This window comes from Penicillium subrubescens, assembly GCF_028828155.1.
Source record: "Penicillium subrubescens strain IBT 31985 chromosome Unknown utg000002l_segment0_segment0, whole genome shotgun sequence".
Taxonomy (NCBI): Eukaryota; Fungi; Ascomycota; class Eurotiomycetes; order Eurotiales; family Aspergillaceae; genus Penicillium; species Penicillium subrubescens.
Window position 1 is genome coordinate 735,053 of NW_026643152.1, and position 20,670 is coordinate 755,722.

The following is a 20,670-nucleotide window of genomic DNA, read 5'->3' on the forward strand; positions in this document are numbered from 1 at the left end:
CCAATTAGATACCCGGATTGCTGATCGAATTATGCATTGGCGAATGGCATCTATGCACCGCCGTAGGCCCGTCTAGATCCTTGCAAGCCACGGTTCAGGGTGGGGCGCTTCGTGAGACTGGCCGCAAACTCTAAAAGCATCCTTCAACGGCTGTTGAGTCAACTGCACCGGCAGCAGAAATGCTATGTTTACAGCACAATATATCACGTCTTCTCAGAATTTTGCATACCTGGCATCTATGAGCAGCCGGAGACGAAAAAACATAAAAAGACGCTCCATGACCGGTCTAGAAAATCGGGACTTGGATCCTCATCCTCCAAGACAGCGTGGTCTTGTTGTCTGACTGCAGACCGTGGCTTTAAGTCTTGGCTTTCGCTGGTATGAGCCCAGTGAAGTAAGAATTGCGCTCTTTTGCAGGATAGCCTGCGCTTCGCAGGATAAGCTCTGCGTTAACAAGTGTGCTTCGCAGGATAAGCTCTGCGTCATGAACTGTTCTTCGCAGGGGGGCGCTGCGTCCCGAAGTGAACTCCGCAGGGGGGCGCTGCGATAACAAGTGAACTCCGCAGTCTAAGATCTGTGATGACAAAATCCTCGCAGCTTGAGGTCTGCTTTACCAACATCCTCCCTCACAGCCAATGAGCCCTGTGATGGTAAACGTGTGCTCGATCGGAGAGGACCTAGGGCCCAAGGTCTACACCATGATCCTCTAGCGACATGCAGGTACCTCTCCGTGGTGCTAGGGACCAGTATTCAAGTCTCGCTCCGGCGCTTGAAGGAGCCAAGACCTGCACGCCCCATTTTTGGGTACATTATGTAGCCCGAACTATGTAGCCCGGTCCATGCGCGAAGTCGATAGCGTTGCAATGAAAACAATTTTCGATTCTGACTTGTCCTAATGTAGAGACTGATCTTGTAAGCCCTGTCACTAAATTCCAATATAAGCATGGCACTACGTGGAAACCCTCAAGCCACACGGGAAGCGAGAGCATACATACAGTGTTGTCTAGCGAATAGAGACAATTGGATCACAGGCGACACGTCAGTATTACAACCAGTCGATAGTTCATATCGATTTCACGTCAGTGTTTCCATGTAATTTGCGGATACTGAGATGCTTGTCGACGCTGTTGACCGTGTTGGTGAAAATGGTGAAGATGGTGAAGATGGTGAAGGTGGTGAAGGTGGTGAAGGTGGTGAAGATGGTGAAGATGGTGAAGATGGTGAAGATGATGAAGATGATGAAGATGGTGAAGATGGTGAAGATGGTGAAGATGGTGAAGATGGTGAAGATGGTGAAGATGGTGAAGATGGTGAAGATGATGAAGATGGTGAAGATGGTGAAGATGGTGAAGATGGTGAAGATGGTGAAGATGGTGAAGATGGTGAAGATGGTGAAGATGGTGAAGATGGTGTTGAAGCTACGTTGATAACCAGGAGAGTGGGGAAACGTTGAAGTAGTGAATCACGGGCGGTGAGTCAACCACATAAATCACCCCTGCCGCCCCACACCTTATCCGAGTTACCTGCAAGACCTTATTTGCTTTTCCTTCGTAGTGCAGAGCGTCTCTAACTTCCATTGTGATTGGAAGATTGTACGGCACTACATAGACGGCAAGCTCTGGTAAAACCTCAGATTCACTCTAGTGGCATAATAGATTTTCTTGGAATTCAGAGGAATATGGGTTGAATTATTCTTTTTGATAAGAAAGAACCGACTGTGGATAGGAGTGAAAGTACTAACTAATGTCCAATCAACTGTCTTCTTCGTCTAATTAGTGCAGGAATTAATTCTAATGCTTCCCCGTTGTTCCTGATGCGCTCTTGTCCTGTATCCCAACATATTTCAATTACTGCTGAGTATACAACGGTCTCCCTTCTTTGAAGGACAACGATGGTCAACTGTTAAACAAAGCATGATTTGTATAATGTTGAAAGGTCAGTCGGGGGTTATGAATTGAGGATATCACGCTTGACACAGGGATCTCTCGACTTTATTCCGATCCGGCTGGATTGCTGCAGCCTCGAATCACCCCGCCAAATTGATGCTGTGCGAATATGTATGCGATTTCTGTCTTCGTATTGTGGGCTTCCACTTGCGTCTGTCCCACGAACTTAGGGGGTTACACTTGATTACTGACTTCTACCAACATTATATACCCCCGTTAGTCTCACTGACAGCGACGTCAGTGGTCTACGAGGGGCACAAGAATCCACAAAAATAGCTCATGATGGTCTGATGTACTGACAAGAAACACGGGGAACCGGCCCAGGTTCGGCCAACAACTTGTGAGCAGGAGCAAACAACTCCCACCTTTCCCTCTAGTGGAGCCGGACGAAGCGACAGATCGGGTCACTCTTATAAGCACCGAGTCAGATGCCCGGGGAATTGCAAGGAGCTGTGTCGGCAGGGCCGTGCAGGTATGGATGGAGGTACGCTCTCGCATAGATATGGTGTAGCTTGAAAGTGTCCCTAAACTAAACACCGCATGATTCAACAAGCCTTGCCAGTATAACAACATTGATCACATCATCAGCGTGCCTTGGGGAGTTGCGAATCGCGTTTGCAATGCACACTACTCCTCTACCATAAGCAATGGCCCACCCTCATCCTTCATGATTCGAGAAGTGAGAGTTCGAAGAGCACACGTGGCATGCGACCGAGCAATGTTAGGCTTGTGTGCAAATGGAAAGGGACGGAGGGTAAGAGTGGAACCGCAGTTGTTTCGAAGTCGTCGGCTTGGTGAGAACTCGCGCACACTATCCAGGAACATTGGTGTTGGCATGAGGGCACGCTCTGGCATTAATATGGGGTCGCTTGAAAGAGCCCCTAAACTGAGCACCGCATGAGTCAACAAGCCTTGCCAGTATTATGACAATAATCAAAGTGAGATTTCGAAGAACATACGTGGAATGTGACCGAGCAAGGTGACCGAGCAGGGTGAAAGATGGATGACCAAAGGCCATGCGATGATTGCTTATCGCGGTGCATCAGCTGCAAAATCGACGGCGGCGCTGTAGGCTCCTTTTCTGGATGAGGCCATTGCTGTGTGTTCCGGGGTGTTCAATGAGGCTGAGATTAGGGCCGCTGAATATTGTAGGTGGACAGGGGCGCGTTGCGTCGTGTCGCGTCAGCCGCGTGCCATCAAAGGCGGTGGCGATGCCAGGAATCCAATCCCCTCTGCCATGGCTGATGTCCCGAACACGATGCGGTCGGTCACGGTCGTGGATTGCGCGATGGCGGATTTTGCTTGGGTTTGGCCTGTGATGTCGATCAAGCATGCATCACTCACGAACTTAGCTGAGTCCTAGGCCGGTGTTCGTCATGCGCTGCCGCTGCTAGGCATGCTCCGACAAGCTCTCGGTCCGTCAGGGCTTCGAAATGCTTCCTCTTTGAATGATCACATTTCTATTTTCCACTGTGGTACTCCACGAACTGTGGTACTGAATGATTATGACTCTACTCATTGGAGGGCCCCTGGGCTATTTTTATCAGCAAGAACACTAAGCCCGCATTCAATCACTCACATCTCTTGCTGTCACATTCTCATCGAATGGAAGTCGCGTCGGCTTCTTTGGCCTTAAGCCAGCATTGGAGTAAAAATCCAGGAAACACGGCCGTCGGCTCTGATGAGGTATCAAACCAGTCGAATAAGCAGCAAGTTCCTGTCACAAGTGGGCATACTTGGTGCAGGGCCAGTTAAGTAGGAAATGAGTCGAACTATTGGAGCGGAGACAATGAGTAGATGGAGATACACGGTGTGCAGACTGCGCATAGAGACAAGACGGGCCTACCATAAAGGGGATGGGACCGTTGGAAACTGTTCAAGGCGGGGGCGAGATGAAAGGAGACCGGTGCCAATCGACAACTTGACGTGCAGAGAAAATGTTAGTCACACAGTCATCAAGGTATCTAGCCAATCAGTACTTACAACTCCAAACTCTATACAGGGGCGTGTTCGTGAGCGACTATGTTTTTCAGGATTAGCCGTGCCTTTCGGACGCGTTGTTATATATGGACAAGGTACAGTATTTTAGAAGTGCTCAACGAGATACATGGTTAGAGCGTATGATGTATCGTCACGGTGCGGAGTGTAGATAAGGCCCATGCTTGTATCACCCTTGGTATCAATCAGCCCCACATCAAGCAAGCAGAGCGACGAGGCGTACTTACATGCAAGTTTGGCAATCGTCAGAAGGGCCTTGGAAGGAGGAACTGCGGCTGGTCAGCACATCTTAGATCAATCAGAGCGTACAATAGGACCAGTGAGCCTTATGGGTGTTGACTTTCATACAGGCAGGCTGCAATCTGCGCGCTTCGTATTAGAAAGACGGAACGATGGCTGGGGCTATCGAAGTGTTGTATAAGTAGGCCTCCTTCTTATCGTTCAGGGATGTCTGCAGGCTGGTGATTGTATTTATAGATGTCGCTCGCCCCATTCTTGGTAGTTCCGTGTCAACGTTGAAGTATGTTCAGCATCTCGTAGCGTAGCCTTGCTCACTCCTTACAAGTGTGCTTTCTACCCTTTTCAACAGCAGGCAGATTAGACTGGATTTTCAAGATCAACTTGTGGCTTTGGGTCGATGGTGACTGTCAATTCAACCATGGATTATGGTTGCAAACGTTTCTTCAACGCGGCTTTCTGTTCTCACCGCGTCGTTGACTCAACGGCCGCACTCACAACATCACCATTACATTTATGTGCCATAACTGCTATGTGATGTACATGATGCTGGCGTCAGGTTTGCCTCCGCTACCACACCAAGCAATTCACTACTTGGCAAGGAACTGAGTCACTTGGTACGAATCGCGAATCTGCTAATTTGGACCCTTGTCAATTGCGGTCGCGCTTCCTCCTGGCACTGGGGAACCGCAATAAAAACTTTACCGGGACCGGGGCATCTACTTTTTCTTATACTGTAGCAACTTGAGAGCTCCTGGCTCCGTTTTTGTTAATTACTGTACATACTTGTATGTCTCTTGTTGTGTGCTGGGTAATAGGTGAATTCATATATATGATGACGGGTACATTTTGGCGCTCGACGGGCAAAATATATCTTGTCAATTTGTGGCTTAAAAAATCAGAACCAACACATGGAAATGGTCGCAGATGCATAGCGATTCAGCAGAGCCGCCCTTTAGAATAACCTCTGCTTTTCAGAGCAACTTTTTGTCCGAATTGGGATCGGAAGAGGACAAACCTATCTGGAGCTCAGAAAACTTGGGGAAGTCATTACTCTTGCGAGAAACAAAGAGGAGATCCATTGAAACTTGTGGCGTATATGCTCGTTTTCTTTTTTGGCCTACTAGTAACTCCACCTTCCAGGTCATGCGTTCGAATCTTTCGGGCATCGTTATTTCTAAACGATGTTCAAAATTTAGTCCATCAACTCCCGCACCGTGTCATTGCAGTTCGCCTAACTAGAGAGGCGGATGCAGCGCGTTGTCTCCACACCCTTCCCGCATCCTTCGTAACTCTCTTTTGCGATCGTTCTTGGGTCCATCGTTGACGAACGCGCTACCACAAAAGGATAGTGCACATTTCGTGCTCTTTGCCGTTCGCCCTTTAAACCAGTTCCCGTTCATATATCGGACGAGCCTGCGTTTTCCTTTGTGACCGGCTAGCAATTGGACGTCAGCCGTCCACGGAAACAAGGATCGTAGGCAGAGCTAGTCCGATTAAGACTAACCACGTAGCGATTGCGGCCTCCCCATCTTCTATGCGGGGCATAATGGGCTTTGAGGTTATCGCGACGCGTGAAGCGGCGCTGGCACTCCGGAACCCAGCAGGCATATGACCTTTCAGCCAGGTGGCCGGACAGATGACGCTGTAGGCCATTGAAATGTCGAAAGTGACCGCTGCACCTTGCAACGCTGCATTTCAATTGCCGCCACCGAAACGGCCGTGGTATGCTGTTGCGGGTGTTGCTGGAGTGTCCTTGGTTGCCATAGACGAGGCGTGTGACAATCATTTGTTTCAACAGCGCCGCTTTTGTGACTATCTGGCACGGCGAAACGTCATCCTTAGTAGCATAGTTGGTAATATAATACAGAAGAGACAACGACTTGGACACGGTTAGAATCTAGGAGATATCATGATTTGCTTTAGGGTACCGGAGTGTGACGATGTGGGGCACGCAAACTGCTTGCCAGCCACAACCGAGAACTACTAGCCAGTCCCCGCTCCCACAGAGGAAAATGTCGTAGGGGTCATGTTCTTAGAAAACGCTAGATGAATTTAGCGTTGTTACAGTATTATTCCGGTTGCCTGAGTATTCCCCTCCGCTAGTATCCTTGTCTGACTGAGGTTGAGCTGGCTCTATTTTAGAATTATATACTCTTTTCATACTATTTAACATTCTTGACTAGTAATGGGTGTTTCTTTCGCAACCTCCAGTCTTCATCTGACATCACCAACCAACTAGACGACGTAGAGTTATTCTGTCCATATCCAACCTGCTCGAGCTAGTTCTAGCCGGACGCTATTGTAACCGAGATATACCATTCGGAATACCATTTAGACATCATTTCCACATGTTCCAAAACCAATCCACACTCCCTCTATTACGATCCGGCTTCGTCGAGGACCATTTCCTCAACAACTGATTAATTTCCACAAACCCAGGCCGATGCGATTCATTGCCCCGGGCATATTCCATTATCGACAAATATCCCAGCATATACCCAATCTCTGGTTTCGCCCCTCCCACTTCCAACAAAACCCGAACTGTCGAAACATGACCGCGAAATACCGCACGAGCCAGCGCACTCCACCCGCCGCGGTCACAGTAATCAACATCGGCCCCTCTCTTAATCAAAAGTACCACCACCTCTTCATGCCCCATTGCGGCCGCATACGAAAGCGGCGTCCTCTCCCCCGGCGAAGAATCCGAAAAGATACTATATTTCCCATCCTTCGAATTCATATCCACTTTACAACCGTCTTCACAATCCAACAAGATCTCCACAATCTGCCTCTGTCCCCTCTGCGCCGCCCATGATAATGGCGTCCTCTCTAATAAATCCCTCGAATCCGGATCTGCCCCTCTCTCTATCAATCTCCTCACGATCTCTTCCTGTCCATCCTCCGCCGAATGCGACAGCACCGTCCGTCCATCTGGTGTTCCCCTCCTATCCAAATCAACTCCTTCACTTTCCAGCAATGCCGACACAGCCTCCTCGTGTCCACGAACCGCAGCCACAGCCAATGGCGTCAACCGTCCATTTTCCTCCGTGCTATTAGGATCGGCGCCGGCTGACAGTAAAACTTTGATGACGTCTGTATGGCCACTCCCCGCGGCCCAAAAGAGCGGTGTTCGACCGCCCGGGTTGAAAGTGCGTCGGTCGAGGTTTTTTGTTTCGATATTCGCTCCGTGTGAGAGAAGGAGTTTCACGATGGACGTGTGGCCTTGGTCGCAGGATATGGTGAGCGCGGTGTGGCCTCGTTCGTATTCATGTTGGTCGTCGTTGTTGGGATTTACACCTTCTTTCGTGAGGAGTGTGTGGACGAGAGAGAGTTGGCCGGCTTTACAGGCGTGAATTAGTCGGGTGGCGAGAGATTGTTCGGGTAAGTAGGAGGAGGTTTGCGTTTGTGTTTGTAGTTGGGGTTTCGAGAGTGGAGGCGAAGGTTCTTGTTTGGTGGTTCTGTTCATGGCGCCCAGTTTTCCTTTGTACAGATAGGTAGCCCTTTAAACTCCTAAATCTAGTTTCTGTGGTGGCGCTTTGGGGGGTGGCAGTTTACTCGATTACTAATCTCGATCGCCCTAGACATGTATTCCGCAAATCAGAGGCTCGAGAACACGCCACGACATCGCTAACGCGCTCACTGGCATATTTGTGCCGGCGGTTTATGCGTCGCTTTTATTACAATTCACCAAGGTTTACAGATGTAAGCTCTTTCTCTTTGGATTCGGCTGAGTACCACACTGACAGATATTCTGAAGCAAAGGGTGAGGCGAAGAATTGATACCATTGGCCAATGGTGTTCATTGCGTGATGAAGTGGGACACAACGACCGCAGTGGCCTCCTATTCGGTAGTGCTTGTCCATGCAGACACCTAGCCCGTGTGGCTCGAAATCCGTACTAGACACATATCGAGAGCCACGAGGCCAGTCATGTAAAAGATCTGTCGAACTGCGTCCAGACGGGCTTCCAGTCTGGAGAGGCGGGTCCACGGCGGAGAAGCCGTAGCGATAGGAGTCTCCGCTTCCAGTAAGGAGGGATTCCATTGGCTCACTGTGTTCATTGCCTGCTGAAGTGGGTCAATATCGAAATATACCCACTGAGTTCAAGAAATGGCTACACCTTCAGTTCGCTTTGAATTCATCTGAGAAGGTACAAGCAACAAATTTGACCACAAGGGTATCTCCGAACGGCGAGTGCAACCCAACATACGGTTTGGCCTCCTCCATTGCCGCCACAATTCTCTGTCCCAAGCGATCCAAGTTGAGGCGGATGCGACCCTCACGACTCAGGGCGACGCGGCCGACCCAATGAACCGACCCTACCCCAAGCATATCCCGTGGCTTGATTTCCCTTAACTCCAGGAACAAGTCTGTGGAAGTTCGACTGTACCGCTGCCTTTCCCTTGCGCCCACTGTTCTCTTCTGATACCAAATCGATTATGTCTTTACGAATATCCAGAACAGACAGATCTATTCGGTAGCGTCTCTTCGGAATTTTGAGCGAGATACGGTGGTTAACTTTGTCGAAAAGGTCATAACAGATGAACCCCTTCGACATGAATTTGGAATCCAAGGCTGAGTCACATTCTATGATGGTGCAAACCCATCGGAAACTGTAGCAAATGAATCTTCAAGACGCCCCGACCGTAGTCGCAAATTTGGAAAGACAAGCAAGTGCTTCTCGTACTGGAGCCAAGAAACCATCAACAGAAATTGGTATGAACAGGGCTGGTGAAAGGAAACATCAAGCGAGACCTCGAACTGAGAATGAATAACTACTATCCGCCTTATTGAAGCCATCACATTCGTTTATGTAGGATGAACACTCTGTACGTGGAATATGTATGAAGGTGGTTCAGTAAAGAAAAGCTACTAAGATAATAAGATTCGCTCCGTGGCTTTTAGTTGACCTAAAGAGATTGGCTAACGTTGCTCAAGAAAAACCTATCATGCTCTTAGGGGTGGTTTCCGCCAAGCGACTGCGTGGATCCAAAACATACGTCGCAGGTTCTCTACATAGGTTTTCTAAGTATAATTTTCGTCCAGTTAAGACAGAATTCGATCAAAGACTCGCATCACTATAACTTACACTACAAGATAGCACAGCACCTCTCTGCTTTATCTTTAGGTTCGAGAAGTGAGGCCGCCGATCCGGTCTCGAAGACATCTTTGACACCCTCCCCAGTCAGACTAGAACATTCAAGGTATCTATAGGCGCCAATCTTATGCGCCAAAGCGTCGCCAAACGATTTAGGTGTAGGCTTCAGCCCATTTTTGCGAAGTTCTTCAGTAGTGACTGTGTCATCGCGTAAGTCTTTCTTCAAACCGACTAGGATGATCGGGATGCCAGGGCAGAAATGGGCGGCTTCAGATATCCACTATCAATTTCAAATAGCGATCAGCAAACAATTTGTTATCGGAGTACCGCTTCCTATTGCGAGAACAAATCCAAGAGCATAGGGCAAAATGACCTTTTGCTCTACATTATCCATAGAATCTGGAGAGTCAATGGCGAAGCTGATGAGGACAACGTGTGCGCCGGGATATTTAAGTGGCTCTTACCGGCCAAAGTCATATACCCCTGCTGTGTCCCACAAGGCGAGCCGTATCTTAATACTATGCCCTTTTTCATTTGACACATTGCACTCGTAAATACCGGGACAGTGTTCGAAAGGCACATTGTGCCTGAGATCAAAGGTGCATTGAACCTAGATAATTGCGATTCAATTATACTTAGAATTTTAAGAAAAGCAATTACTGCGAGGCGGGACAAAGGACGCTTACCTTTTCCGGAGAATTACCGTATAGCGCAGCCCGTAGTAAAGAAGTCTTGCCGCAACAGGAATCCCCGACTAGGGTCAACTTCCTATATTCGATGTCAGCGTCGAATGTTGAGGTGGGTGGATAACACAAAGATCATTTGAAAGACGTTATTTGGCTCTCAACAAGCAAGAGCTGTATTATAGACCACGATAATATGGTGTGGTCAGGAGTGAGATAATGCGGTGATGAGCTCAATTGCGTGGCGTACCTTTGTGTGACCTTGTGTTCACTAGCCATCGTTTATGAAGCAGGCAAATCTCCTAGTGAGTGCGGGAGATATTCTTGAGAATCAAGTTAAGGCCCCGTATCGCATCAGACAATATTTTCTAGTGAGAAGAAGTATCGTCCCTAGTGTCGAGTGAGAGGGAGGTTCGACTTTCAGCCGTCGAGAGAGCAGTTGTGCGAGGAGAATATCAAAAGTGGAGGACGAATGTGCAGACTGATGTGATAAAATTAACCAAAACGAGGGGCCATTGTGGTGACACTTGACCAATCATAACACGGACAGAGTGCTCGTCACGGCTAGCACGCCCAAATAATAAATTTTTTATACGGATAAAACATAGGTATTATATAGGGGACAGCCATGCGGGGGTTTGCCGTTATCCTAGGCAGGGTGTTCCCCAATCAGATCCGGAGGGTGTGGTTATATAATATCATATCTCTTACGAGCTGCGCTGGGCAGTGGCCTCCGCTTACTGGAGTCAGAATGAGTAGCAAAAACGGAAAAGCCAACTCCGTACAAAACACTAAAAGAGGTGCTGATCGGACAAAGAACGGAGACTAGGATCCGCTCTAATAAGCCTTTGTCCAATGGCACTGAAAGCATTCGTCCAATACCACTGAAGCACGACAAGCCAACCATTGCGATTTTGGTCCAAATTTCGCCACAATTTTTGTATGGCTTTTGGCAGTCTCACGAATATTTACGAAAATCAGGATCAGGTTCTGTCACGTGCAGGAGGTTTCCCCTCTATCGGAATCCTTCTTTGTGGATCATGCTGGTGCACCAATCGGATATCAACAAGTCTGAATTGCTATGCTGCCCGTTGCTGGCAATTTGTGTGGGCATAATAATGACTAATCTCTCGGATCTATAGTATCTCCTTTCTTCCGGGTATCCACCTATGCTGCTGTTCCGACACCTTCCACTCGTTCCGCGCTTCAGGGCACGTGACCTGGGACACGTGAGGGTAAGGCAGATCCGATAATGCAGAACCCAAAATCCAATGACAGTGAAGAATGCAAACCAATTGATCGAGCAAGCTAAATCAGTAATGGCTAGTATTGCAATGAGTGGGGATTCTAGTGGAAGGGGAACCAATCAGTAGGGTTGACAGATTGAATTGATTGATTGTAGATAAAATGAGTGGCAGGCGGGTATGTTAAATACACATCTGCAGATTTGGTCCATAGTTGATATGTGGATGGGACCAATTCCTCCGTGTCTTAGAGGACCCATGGGATACTCGAGAGTGACTCGAAAGTGTTGTCTCGGACCCCGTAATTTACATACAAAGCACAAAGAAAGGCGGGGGACGAAGGAAGCCAATAGGAGGCAGCTGTAAGTAACTGCTCCACTATCCTCGACATGGTGGTCAGTGCCACCGGTGGTGGATATTGTCGTTGTCTGCTCTGACACTGACCCATGACTCACTTTCCTCCTGCTGCCTTTTTCCTATGCAATCTGACATTGACTTTCTTCCACCAACATGAAGACTATCCTTCGCTTCGCTGACCTATTCATCATCCTGCCCTCCCATCCTCCCTTTCCCAACCATGGCTCGCACCGCCCTATTTGTGATCGATATTCAAGCCGATCTAGCCCAGGATCCTCGAACTGAAATTCCTCACGCCGCTCGAATCCGAGATGTTGGGGCCGCCGTTCTTTCAAAGGCACGAATAGCCATCGACAATGAACTTGGTCGCGGCCTAGGTGCCAATCTTAGCATAATCATCGTCCAACACCACGAAACCCCTGAAAATGGCTCTTTGGTTAGAGGCAGCAAGCCGTGGGAGTTAGTTTTCAAACCACGTAATGAAACAGAGAGGATTGTGGAGAAGACTACCAGTGAGTTAAAACTTGACCGATTGCTTCAATACAATCACGATCTCTTGTTTTACAATAGAAAATGGTGTCCGGGCCACTTACTGTACTTATATAGGGGACACGTTCGAGTCCAACCAGCAACTCGCAGATCAGCTAAAAGCCGAAGGGATTGAAGAGATTGTGGCTTTTGGAATTCAGAGTGAATGTTGCGTTCAATCAACCTGTGAGGGGGCATTAGCTGCTGGCTTCAAAGTTGTGTTGCTGCAGGGAGCCCATTCGACTTATGATATGGGAAGTAGGAAGGCAGAGGAGATTGAGCGGGAGGTTGAAGAGAAGCTCCGCAAAGCAGGTGCGGAAATTATTCCATGGGATACATGGCAACCTTGACATAGACCAAGGATAGCCGCAGCCGACGTCCGTCCTAGTCATAGATAATGCATCCTTCCACCACTCCGAACGGACTGCGTAATTATATATCAATATCGGATTCAAGTTGGTTTACTGTATCTACCTCCTTATTCGCTAGATATAAACCCGGGCGAAGGAATTTTTGCCAAGCTCAAGGGCTTCGTTCGAGCTTAGCTAGAGCTACTATGAAGATCATCCAGACTGAGGATTTGGTTTATTTTTTGGCTGGTATTATCATGGTTGGAGATAGAGAGCAGAGTAATAAAGACCATCTTTAGCACGTAGGCCTGACTATTTGTACTCCCTATACTAGATCCCCTTAGCGGCACCGCTCCATTGAGCGATCGGTCTCTCATTGAGTCTCAAGAGCTGCAATTATAATAATTCTGCGAGAAAATGAAGGAAATGCATTGATGAATTTAGGGCTTTTGGACTTGTCACTGCTCTCTTGTGTCACGGGCCAATCAATACCCGATATTTGCCGCGTCTGCCACGAGACCTTGGCACGTTGACACGGCGAACGTGCGGGGGAAAACTTCTTTTCTTTAAGCCTTTTGTACACACACAATTTATTAACGCCCGGCGGCTAACCCGAAAGGGCAACTATCACTGATCTATCAACACAGGTCCTAATGTACATATGCCGTATCTCCTTCGAGCCCATACATGGATCCTTTCAGTATATGTCCTCTCAGCTGTCGATATCATACGGATCCTTGTGGGTTAGTAATTTTATTAGTAGACTGGCTTGAAGGCGCTTCTTCAAGTGTTCAACATCCTATCCTCGGCAGTTGAAGCGCGTTTACCATCTTTGGCACAAGGTGGTTGGTGTATGTTAGTTAGGGGCCGAAAGACATTAAGTAGCTTCGACAGGCCTACTTGCATAGACCACTACCCCAGTTTTTCACCCGATAATTGAGGCTTCTGGTCCTTTGAGGTTCACCACGCCTCTCACCCTGGGTGTCTCTCAGTTTGCTCCATAAGCATACATCACGGGCAGGCCAACTAGGACGACACCGCTTCAACCGACCAAGGTCGGTCTCAGGCCCCCAGTGCGAGTGAGGTAGTTGACTCCCGGGTTTTTGTACACCGACACGCGCATCCGTCCTCTCGGGCTATACAGACAGTCTCTTGACAGGCCCCGACCCTGTCGCAGTGGCTGCCATTGCACACCACGCCCCGCGAGAGCTTACACTCTCGTTTCGCGTTACCTGAGGAGGTCTCCCTCCCTCAGGCCGACCGTGTCTTGCAGAAAGTTCTCTATACGCTCCCTCCGGCAGTGTATATTGGTTGCTCTCCACTAACCAAGCTTGGTCCCCGGTATGTGAACAGGGTCGACGGGTTGCCGTGGCCAAGCCTTAACGAGTTCCGACGGCTGCCACCAGCTAAATACCGACATTTTCCAGATTGCCCATGTGTCTCCCAAAGAGGATGCCCGTGTCTCGGTGGTGCCCGTGTCTCAAAGAACAGCCGGCCTGGAGGGTGCCCGTGGCTGGGCCTTAACGAGGTCTCCAGCGAACGACGTCTCTGAGTCTTAACGAGGTCCGAGCCTTAACGAGGTCTCTGGGCCTTGAACGAGGTCTGTCCGACGTTAGCTTGACTGCCTGTGTCACCGGTTCACTACCGCCTCGCCGCATCTCGCACGATGCGATCCCAGACCGTATGCTCAGGGGTGTCCTGTCTTCCTTTTAGGGCGACACCACTTTCACAGGTAATGCAAGGCCAGCTTCTGGGCCCGAGTGCGAGTCGGGTAAAAAGAAGTCGGGTGATTTTTGTATCCCATTATCCCCTGATTTTGTTGTGGTTGTGCGATCGTGCCCCGCGCCTCCCACACCGGGTCGGACCGCACAACCACGGCGGATTCACTTTGGTCTCCCAACGGGGATTAACACCGGACACCACGAGAAGGTATGAATCCATTGTCCCAGCAGCCTGGCGAGGACTGCTGCCCAGTGTGAGCTCACTGGGGGCGATCGGTACAGTGATATTCGAAATCAGTTTTACCTCCAATCTCTCTCTGTTTCCCAAAGCCCCACCAAAATCGCACTAGTCCGTATTTGAATATCTCCGCAGCCTTACATTTTTCCGTGAGTCAGCGTAATTACAGTAATTCCATCTCTTGCGTCTGATTCGCCAAAGCTCTGGAGAATGCGCGTGAGGCTGTGATCTTGGTGGCTTAGAGGTATGTACTAATTTTGTTAGAGGATTCCTGCAGCCATTACGCTACGCGACACAACTTAGCTCCTTCATTTCCGTGGTGCTCGCCACCCCGCCAAATACTATGCCACTGCTTCAGTAATCTTCGAGGGAAGAGGACGAAAAACCGACAATGACTACATCACTCACGTCTCAATACACTGGAATTGCGAGTGAAATACTTACCACTTGACCACGTGTAAGAAGAGCACATGCAAAAAAGGAATAGAAGAGAGCATATGCACTCTTCCTAATCATGAATCTTCTAAATTAAGCTTGGCATACTGATCGACAAACCCATCGAACAGCTTGTTTAGTCCGAGCAGGTTCAAGGGATCCTTATCACCTTGTGCATCCATGAAGCAAAGCATGTTATGGATGTCAAAAGTGATGGCCAACAGGTATCCGTATTCAGATTCCAGAAACACCTGATCCCCGGTATCTGAATCACCGGGTCAGTTTGTTCCACTGTCTGGCATACTCGTCACAGAAATGTCTCTTCTCGTCCTCGGTATATTTCCTGCAGCCTGCTATCCTGCTCTCCTCATCAAACCACTTGAACATCTTTTGCATGAAGTGCCCACCAATGTCAAATGCTCGGTAGTTCTGCATTACGAACTCAAAGTCAATTAGGATGACTTTGCTCTCCCCTTCCTTCACATGACTTTTCACCATCACGTTCATGAATTGGATGTCATGAATACACCATCCAGTCTTTCCTCCTGTGGTTTCCAGCTTGTCCACCACATTTCTCAGTCTCCTCCCATAGTCATAGTCGACCAGTTTGTCGATACTGATACCTGCTTCTTTTCCAAGTGCCTTCAACTTGTCCATTTTGAGGTAATCCCTGAGTCCATTGATGACGGCTTCATAATATAAATCCACCGCCTTTTTCTCCAGTGACATCTTCAAGACATGAAACGTCGCCAGTCCTCTGGCAACATCCGCTCGGATGACCGAATTCTCAACATCCTCCGGTTCCATGTTACGTGCATCCAAGAACTCCTCGACTCTCCCGAGTGTGCCATCTTGTGTCTTGAAGAATCCATAGACTTTGGCTCCCAGCCCGGTTCGACCGTATTCGTAGCAGAGAAGTGCTTCCTCATGCTTGGTTGGTGCCAAAGGCTTGAAGATTTCGAGGCAGCTCCCGGTGTCATTGTGAAATTTAATGAACACCTTCAAGGTCTCAGTAGGGGTGCCAGTAGCGGGCTTCGGTCGCTCCACGTGACAGTGGGCGTTGACAAACGACGCATGGTATGACATAGTCAGGGTTTCTGGATCCACAGATCGCCATTCTTCCGTCAGGAATGTGCCTATAATGTCCCTGACGTTCTTTTTAGTTGGTACTTCGTCTTTGGAAAAAGTGACAGGAACAGGCGTCAAAGTGGCCATCTTGCTTTGATGTGTGATGGAGTGCCTTGAGCGATGTGAAAAGAGGCAAAAAGGTGGGTAGGTTAAAGTATGTGCCAATGGTGTGATGATTTATCAGGGGACTTCGCAGTTTTTGCATGTCGGCTAAATCGCGAAAATGATTGGTACGGCGCTGAAAATTGTTCTTTATGATTTATGAAAATAGTGCCGGGGTCCCGAAGTAGTTTAGCGTCAAATCGATACCCAGTCAGGAGAGCCGGATGGCTTGCGGCTATTCCAGATCCAGGTTGGTGCACTTCTTAATAAAAATCTGGAGATAGTGCGTCTGAGTGGGGAAACATATCTGGTCTCAAATACGCAGTACTGCCGTGGGCATAATAATGACTAATCTTGGCGGAGGTAAAGTATTTCCTTTCTCCGGGTATCCACCAGCACTGCTGTTCCATCACCTCCATACTACAAGAACTGGTCATGTGACCTCAATCCCTTATTTCCCGAACATCTGTTTCAGACGGAGGTGCATAGTACCTCAGTTGAGCTCACTTGCTGGGACGGCCAGCACAAATGCACGCAGACAGTCTATATGGCTACTCTTTCTTTGCTCAGGGGGAACGAAATTTCGTTAGAAGATGCCCTGACCGACGACGATAATATCTTACACCGCCTGGACTACCCACAGAAGCAGCAAGCCTTCTGTTCATATTTACTTGACCACAAAGCGGACATCGAATCATTGGTTTCATTCCATCTTGGCGTGAATCTATGTGAAATTGCCGACCAGGTTGATTGGTTATTTGGGAGTTACAACGTGTGCATTCCAGTCTACGTGAATCGGCCATCTGGCAAACGTGTCCTATTTCGAATCCCACTGCCTTTCAAAGTTGGAGAAGAGGCGCATCCTGGGAATTCAGACGAGAAGCTGCGCTGCGAAGTCGCTACATATATTTGGATTCGCGAGAATTGTCCAACTATTCCGATACCTTTCCTTCATGGGTTCGCGTTCCTCAATGGGCAAACTGTGAGTTAATGTCCTGTCTCCTTTTATTGGATTGAAAGTGCTGAATGTACTATAGTTTATCCATGAGCAATCTATGGATGTCTGTACTCGATGGTTCCACCGTATGAAACGAACACTGCTATCACTGCTTGGGTATCCCAAGACATGTCCATTTATCGGCACCAAGGGTAGCGGTGCCTTTCGCATCGGATATATGATTATTAGCTTTGTTGAGAGTGGCAGCATGCTGTCTAACACGTTGTCAAAATTCCTTCTGACGGACAAGACTCGAAGACAAGCTCTTTTCAGCGATCTTGCAAAGATCATGCTCACTCTTAACCAGAATGAATTTTCACGTATTGGATCTCTGACTTTGGATGATGATGGCTTGATTCATTTGAAAAATCGACCCCTTACGCTGCGACTCCAAACTTTCGAAAATGAAGGCATTCCCACTATACCAAGGAACTCTACGTATCAGTGTGTGGAGCCTTACATCTTGGATCTGTTGCAATGTCACGACAACCGCCTCCACTACCAGCCAAATGCCATTCATGATCTTCAGGACGGCCAGGAACAGCTTGCTGCTTTGACTATGATGCGAAGTCTCTTGCCTCGATTCACTTCTCGTCAATATCGCGACGGTCCGTTTCTACTCACACTTACTGATCTCCATCCAAGTAATATCTTTGTGGATGAAGATTGGCATATTACGTGTTTGATAGACTTGGAATGGGCATGCACTTTTCCCATTGAGCTACAGACACCGCCGTACTGGTTGACTGGTCGACCTATCGATGATATTGAACATGGAGAACACCTCCAAAATTTCCAATCTGTCATTTCTGAATTCATAGAGGCTTTTGAGCAGCAGGAAAAATCTGCCCGCACAGTTGTTACATCTCAAGCCGAGATCATGGGAAAATGCTGGGATAGAGGGAGCTTCTGGTATTTCCAAGCTGTCCATAGCCCCAAGGGCCTTCTGCGAGTGTTCAACGAGCATATCCAGCGAATTTTCTGTGAGGAGCACTGCACCCAGCGAATTTTCGATCGGACGGTGAGCCCTTATTGGTCCGTGGACGCGGGGAATTTCATTCGAGCAAAGGTGGAGGAAGATGCTGACTATAAGGATCGGTTGAGGACTCGGTTTGATGAGATTGGTCATTGATTCCTGCAGAAGCGTCTCGGGTTGAACAATTCTAACCCACCCTGGTACTCCATTTAGAGACTCGTTGAGGTTCCTTCAGGCGAGTACCTACCACTTAATCTTTTTTGTTCAATTTTCTTTTTCTCTGTGCCTCTGATCCCGAAGATATAACCTGATCGATGTTTGGATTATTGGCGATCCGCTCAGAGGGCAGCTCAATGTCTTTCTTCCCTCGAGCTCTTCGAGCTTCTTCGCCAGAAGACATGGACATACTGATGAGCTGATTCTGCTCTATTCGTTTTGATTCAGAGGAAGCTTTGTCTTTTTGCTCAGTCATGTTGGCTATCTTCTCGCTCGCAAAGATGAAATTATGGTAAAATCGTTGATGGCATATCAAAAGGAGGGGCTGGCATGCACTCTTACAGACCACAAAGCGGGGGATTGAGATGTCACGTGACGACTGATACAGTATCACTGGAAAAACGATTCGTATGACATGAATCGTTCTGTCCCTGTACTGAGGCATCGCTTCCCATTCTTGGGCTGTTACGTGGGTGACATAAACGGACAGCACGAAGTGACGGGTTCGACGATGGATGGTCCAACATGTTACCAGAGCCAGCCAAGAACAGATGCAGCCCCCCAGAGCCTTTCCTGCAAGATATTGTTCTTGAGAAAGCCAAAAATTACATCAGAAAGACAAAGAAGCCTCAGTGATGTTTAATATTATGGAAACGCTCAACTTTCCATTCATTGCCTGTCGCAAAAATATAGCGAATACAAGTCAACTCTACGACACTTTTGAGAGACGGACTTGCAGGATCGAAGGTGCCATATGTGTGACAAAGTGTTGGCTTCAATATAATACTCATACCGCTTGTCTTCTTCATATGTGGGGGTCACCCGCACTGCACCTTCCTGTCAAAGCATATGTTGCGGAGTGAAGCCACTCCATCAGACGGCACTCCATAAAAAGCTCGATCTTCGTACAGTGCAGTCATGGCATAACATGTCGATGTGAGCAACAGACCGATAAAGAGGCACGTTCGATGTGTCTGGCGAGCGAACTACTGGCGGCAGCCACAGGGCACCACTTCGCTGGGGAGGGATGTGCCAGAGGGTCAGCTGTTGTTCCCTGGATGATTAATGACCACTTACGTGCTTTATCGTGGAGAAGCACCGTCTCAGCGCTTGCACAATTGTCATCATGAAGCACGACATGGTAGTCCGGGCGACTTGGGCCGAGCGTGCGAACGGATTCCGTCTCATTGTCTTCCCAACTGACCAGAATGTCCCCGGGGTATGGCTTCAAATTGATGCTGTGTGGCAGGTATCGCAGTCGCTGTCCAATCTGACGCATGAACTTTATTTCTCCTTCCTGTAGTTGTCCGAGCCTATATAAAAACGGCATCCGCCTTCATGACTTGAGCTCAGGCGAACCTGTGTCTCCCGGTTGCCTGCTAGATTCATTACAGCTGAATCGAATGGGGCCACCTAAGCATATGCAGGGGATCAGGCAACTCAGGGCCCAGATATCCCAAGATCAGAAGGTATATTTATTTATATCAAATGAAAAATAGTAGTAAGGCTGTTGTGCGACGCTACATTTCAGAAGTGCAAACAGGAGACTTGCACTCATACATCAGGGAATAACTGCAAGACAACCTGATGTCATGGCAAACCGCTGTTCGGTCGGGATCGATCTTCTCATAACACCGTCCAATCTTGTTGTTCGGGCTGTCCTCCCAGTACACATTATAGTCGGACCCGTCACGAACGTAGCGCAGTTTCTTGCCCTCTCGGTTGCACGGGTTATACGAGTCCATCCGCCTCTCGCGGTAATTGTTATCCCAATGGGCACCCTTATCTGTTGAGCAAGGGTCGCCGTTAAACGCGCCGCCACTGATCATGTACGAACCCGAGAACCCGTAGCAGGTGGAAGTGTATAGCTCCCAATCTGCGGCGGCCGGGGCAGCGAGGAGTGAGATAGCAAGGACGGCGGCGAAGGGTCGCATGTTGGCTGCTATAGCTGTTCAAGATTAGAATAAGGCAGCTGGAAGTTGCTGGGGGTGAAGGCTTCTGACCTGGAATTTAGTCGGTGATATTGTTTAGAATTTCTTGTTGGGAGGTCAGGACAGGCTTGTTTGCCTATCAAGGTAATTCTTATATAAGGTCTTCAAGGACTTGATAAAGAATCATTTACTGCTAACTAGCTAGCAGGTAAAAATATTTCCAGTCTCTGACTAAAAAAGCATTTGACATGACTCTTGGCCCATATTTATACCTTTCATGGTGGTAATTTTTTAATAACTTTCAGAAGGCTGGTTTTCAAACATCAACTTATTGTTTGTAGGGATACCTCTTAGAAAGAAGTGGCGCAGTTGCCGTGCACAGTCAGAAGGCACAGCAGGTTCTTTGAGCTTTACCGAATTATATTACGGCTCATGTTTGAGGAGGTCAGCTCAGACTGTTGGATAGCGAGTTCAGCTGTTGGA

General features: G+C 48.3%; 8 protein-coding genes across 8 annotated transcripts; 3 read left to right on the forward strand and 5 right to left on the reverse strand.

Moving 5' to 3' along the window:
- Positions 1–1,111: 1,111 nt before the first annotated feature.
- cgnA (collagen triple helix repeat protein) lies at positions 1,112–1,625 on the forward strand (the record flags this gene model as incomplete). The annotated part of the gene is made up of 2 exons (XM_057147649.1): positions 1,112–1,364; positions 1,609–1,625. The coding sequence occupies 2 exons, from the start codon at positions 1,112–1,114 to the stop codon at positions 1,623–1,625; spliced, it is 270 nt and encodes an 89-aa protein (XP_057011303.1).
- A 948-nt stretch (positions 1,626–2,573) lies between these two features.
- On the reverse strand, positions 2,574–2,964 carry N7473_001710 (uncharacterized protein; the record flags this gene model as incomplete). The annotated part of the gene is made up of 2 exons (XM_057147650.1): positions 2,574–2,832; positions 2,906–2,964. The coding sequence occupies 2 exons, from the start codon at positions 2,962–2,964 to the stop codon at positions 2,574–2,576; spliced, it is 318 nt and encodes a 105-aa protein (XP_057011304.1).
- A 3,558-nt stretch (positions 2,965–6,522) lies between these two features.
- Positions 6,523–7,650, reverse strand: N7473_001711 (ankyrin repeat domain-containing protein; the record flags this gene model as incomplete). The annotated part of the gene is made up of 1 exon (XM_057147651.1): positions 6,523–7,650. One exon carries the CDS (start codon positions 7,648–7,650, stop codon positions 6,523–6,525), a length of 1,128 nt encoding a protein of 375 aa, XP_057011305.1.
- A 1,862-nt stretch (positions 7,651–9,512) lies between these two features.
- Positions 9,513–10,243, reverse strand: N7473_001712 (small GTPase-binding protein; the record flags this gene model as incomplete). The annotated part of the gene is made up of 4 exons (XM_057147652.1): positions 9,513–9,561; positions 9,746–9,891; positions 9,968–10,049; positions 10,215–10,243. 4 exons carry the CDS (start codon positions 10,241–10,243, stop codon positions 9,513–9,515), a joined length of 306 nt encoding a protein of 101 aa, XP_057011306.1.
- A 1,347-nt stretch (positions 10,244–11,590) lies between these two features.
- Positions 11,591–12,710, forward strand: N7473_001713 (cysteine hydrolase family protein). The gene is made up of 2 exons (XM_057147653.1): positions 11,591–12,077; positions 12,172–12,710. The coding sequence occupies exons 1-2, from the start codon at positions 11,786–11,788 to the stop codon at positions 12,441–12,443; spliced, it is 564 nt and encodes a 187-aa protein (XP_057011307.1). The 5' UTR covers positions 11,591–11,785; the 3' UTR covers positions 12,444–12,710.
- Positions 12,711–15,107: 2,397 nt separating this feature from the next.
- N7473_001714 (uncharacterized protein) lies at positions 15,108–16,052 on the reverse strand (the record flags this gene model as incomplete). Its single annotated transcript, XM_057147654.1, has 1 exon — positions 15,108–16,052. One exon carries the CDS (start codon positions 16,050–16,052, stop codon positions 15,108–15,110), a length of 945 nt encoding a protein of 314 aa, XP_057011308.1.
- A 562-nt stretch (positions 16,053–16,614) lies between these two features.
- On the forward strand, positions 16,615–18,196 carry N7473_001715 (uncharacterized protein; the record flags this gene model as incomplete). Its single annotated transcript, XM_057147655.1, has 2 exons — positions 16,615–17,049; positions 17,105–18,196. The coding sequence occupies 2 exons, from the start codon at positions 16,615–16,617 to the stop codon at positions 18,194–18,196; spliced, it is 1,527 nt and encodes a 508-aa protein (XP_057011309.1).
- A 1,580-nt stretch (positions 18,197–19,776) lies between these two features.
- On the reverse strand, positions 19,777–20,190 carry N7473_001716 (uncharacterized protein; the record flags this gene model as incomplete). The annotated part of the gene is made up of 1 exon (XM_057147656.1): positions 19,777–20,190. The coding sequence occupies one exon, from the start codon at positions 20,188–20,190 to the stop codon at positions 19,777–19,779; it is 414 nt and encodes a 137-aa protein (XP_057011310.1).
- Between the last annotated feature and the right edge of the window lie 480 nt (positions 20,191–20,670).